A 3,522-nucleotide genomic window follows, 5' to 3' on the forward strand; every position below is an offset into this window, starting at 1 on the left:
ATACTATGACAATATTATCTAAAGCATGAATGACATGAATCAGAAATGCAACATTTTACATTGCTAAAGGGAACTGTACAATTAAAATCTGTTGCTTAAATGAAGCCTTGCCATCTATCTGTTTTTCAGTTTAGATTTGTTTTAATGAGCCAGTGCTAAATTTGAACTTACCATTCTACTATTTGTCTCATTGAACAAGGACAAATCCAGCCAGTTGTGATCTTAAAATGACCCAGTGTTTACCTTATCTACAATTAGACACAGTGATGGGGGAAGTGTGGAGGTGTAGGGCATTTTTCTGCTGCCAGAAAAGTATGCTGATAAGGCCATTATCATCTGATTTTGGAACAACCTTTAATTAAAAAAAAAAAATGTTTTTACCTTAAGTTGAAAGGTATCACATAAAATGAATTACTTGGGGGGAAACTAATTTGAACTCTTCTTTTTCAGGGGAAACTGGATTGGAGAGGCTCCTTACAAAGTAGGCGTTCCATGTTCAGCATGTCCCCCAAGTTACGGAGGCTCCTGTAGCAATAACATGTGCTTTCCTGCAGTGAATTCAAACTACCTTTATTGGTTCAAATAAGTTCCGCTGATTGTGCCTATTATAGTGGCATTTTTTCAAAGGATTTGCACAACACTTGCATCACACAATTTGTATATATGAGTGCCTATTTAATCTATGTCCATATTAACAAAGGCAGCAAATAATATATGGACATCAGTTAATATAATATCACTTGGCTAAAATGTAAATATAAATTTGAAGTTTATGTTATAAACCAGTGTATTTTTAAATGTGTAAATATGTTGTACTGATCTTGCAAAAGTAGATCATTTAGTGTTTAACTTAAAAGAACAATTCTTATATAAAATGTTTCATTCTGAAAATGGTGCTAATGTTACAGTTCCTAAGCAACTGTTTTAGCCTCAAAGTAATTCATGTATGTCTTTTTAAGGTTGACTGTATGTATACAGTTGGTGCTTTACCTAAATTTGTTTTGATTACTGTAAAGGTGTCATCCTTAGGTCAAACTGTATTTCAATATGAGGTGCTTAATTTCTGTCTTCAATCCCAGACATAAATGATCAGCCTGATTTCAATTTGGTAGATTTATTTAATCAGACTGCAGAGTGTAGAAAGCAGGTAATTCATTGTAATTGTTTGCAGACCAGTGATGATCATGGCTGGAAGTCTGACCAAGAGCAAGGGTACCTGACAGAATATATTATTAAAGGTGCTTATTCAGCTGCATTGTTTGCACTGTCACAAGTGCAACACAACTTGATATGTTCTCATTAAGGATTTCATGACTAAGTTTCAATTACTTTACTGTAACTTTTACATAAATAGGTCTGTCATACATTTCTACATTTTGATCAAAATGATTTTTTATATATATATATACATATATATATATATATATATATATACACACACATATATATATATATATATATATATATATATATATATATATATACAGATATATATATATATATATATATATATACATATATATATATACATATATATATATATATATATTAATAGAAAAAATATATTTATCTTGCAATAGAAGAACTTCAACTGTTTTTTTTTCTAAGATGTCGATGTCATACATTATATGTCAGTTACAGAGTTAATATGATCCTTACGTTCTATGATTGAATAATACAACCACTGAATTCAATTGAGTCAGCTGCTCCTGTTTGACTAACCAATGTCGACAGCTTTGTGCTAGGAATCAGTTTTCACTAATCATCTCATGTTTTTAACAGTCATTCACAAATAACACCTTACGGTTGGAAATGGTAGCAATTCTGGTTAGATATAACTCAAGTGCAGTAAATCACAGCAATGTTTAAAACACATTACAGAATATCTAATGTTAAAATTCATCCATGTTCAATGTTACAAATGATACTGCAGTGTCTAGTTTACATTGTAATGTGTTATCTGATGTTATATTTGTACACTAGTTACTGAAGCTTAGCATAGACTTTTTTGTTTTCCATGAGAAATTATTGAAACACTCTAAAGCTTCAACATTTGAAAGGTTCAAAGACCAATAACGTGGTCATCAACAAGTCATTCAAAACTGCACTCAAAAAGAGATGCAGAAATCTTTTATTCAGGTTACCATTTTATCACTTCAGTAGTCTATGCTGCACTTCTTGATTAATTGTGTAAAAGTATTTTTTATCTTGGCATACTTTGTTCTAATAATTTGACATAATAAGGCTCTGTTTATGTTGAATGTAAAAATGTATGCATACAAAGTGAATATTTCCAAGAGGGACACAAAATACTGTGTATTGCACCTTATTTTCTTGTATAATATAAAGACAAAGTAACACAAATTTAAATAAATGTAAAAACAAAAACAGATTCATAAACTTTCAATCATATATATTTTTTTAATAAATATCATGGAAGAAATGCAAATACTTTAAGACAAAATCTTCAATCATTTAAAGGACAACATTATTTATGATTGTTTAATTATTGTTAAAACTTTCAAGTATTAGTTTTCACAAAATACAGTTTTGAAGAAGCGTATTCATCTGTATATGAAATCGCAATTAATATTGCTAAAAACTGCATCAGTGTGTAAAGGCTACGTACGCGTATAATATCGCTTCAACAACAATTGGAATAAAAATACTCTTTACAGTTAAAATTAATCAAATAAAGTAATGAATCCATTGGTATGTTTCCATATGAAATACTTCTTTAAAAATCTTAGATTACAAAACTATTTAAACAATTTACTGCATCTTGCAACCCATGTTTCACATGAGATTGGAAAGTAATGTTTATATTTAAACACAATAATTTAACCAAATTTGTATTTATTATTTTACAGTAATACCAAACTATTATAAATCCTCCTTTATTATTATTATTCATAAGAATGATAATACATTTGAAAGAATCACTCTAATTAATAAACAACCTCATTAGAATATTGTTAGCATGTAAAACTGGATTTGTATCATAGGTGCTTCTGATCTATGTGTAACTGTTAGCTGCAAAAAGCGAGTTGAGAAGTTATGGCCTGAAGGAAATGTAAAATATATAGTGGTGTTGTAAAATTGGAGTGTCCAGAGCACTTTGTTCTTAGTGAAGGTTTATGGTCAAGTATTTAAACTGATGCCCAAAACTGTTTTAAGTAGAATGGTGAAGAACATTTGATTTTTGGGAAGATGTTTCTGACACAATCTTGTTTAATAAATACGTCTTAAAGCTCGAAAAACACTGCAAAATAACATTGTTCCATTGACATTAATTTTAAAATAGCAAACAACTGAACATTGTATTCTTGTATTCACACTGAATGTTTTTATGTATATATTTTTTTATATTTATAATTTTTAAATAAAACATGATGCAACTTGGTGCCATTTTGTATTATGTCACTAAAAACTGTAAGTTAAACCTTTGCTGTCTTGTGTTTTATGCAGTTTTTCATATGTATTGCTGTAATACCCCTTAGTATATTATAAGTATACTTTAAT

At 29.2% G+C, this 3,522-nt stretch overlaps 1 protein-coding gene across 1 annotated transcript in view; it reads left to right on the plus strand.

The window, feature by feature from the left end:
• LOC136712617 (peptidase inhibitor 15) overlaps positions 1-1,386 on the plus strand; it is a 5,487-nt gene extending 4,101 nt beyond the window's left edge. Inside the window, exon 6 of the mRNA XM_066689291.1 lies at positions 451-1,386. Within this exon, the coding sequence (XP_066545388.1) occupies positions 451-586 (136 nt within the window). The 3' untranslated portion in view covers positions 587-1,386. The remainder of the gene's footprint in view (positions 1-450) is intronic.
• The last annotated feature ends 2,136 nt before the right edge of the window (positions 1,387-3,522 follow it).

The sequence above is a fragment of the Amia ocellicauda genome, chromosome 2, assembly GCF_036373705.1.
Source record: "Amia ocellicauda isolate fAmiCal2 chromosome 2, fAmiCal2.hap1, whole genome shotgun sequence".
Classification (NCBI taxonomy): domain Eukaryota; kingdom Metazoa; phylum Chordata; class Actinopteri; order Amiiformes; family Amiidae; genus Amia; species Amia ocellicauda.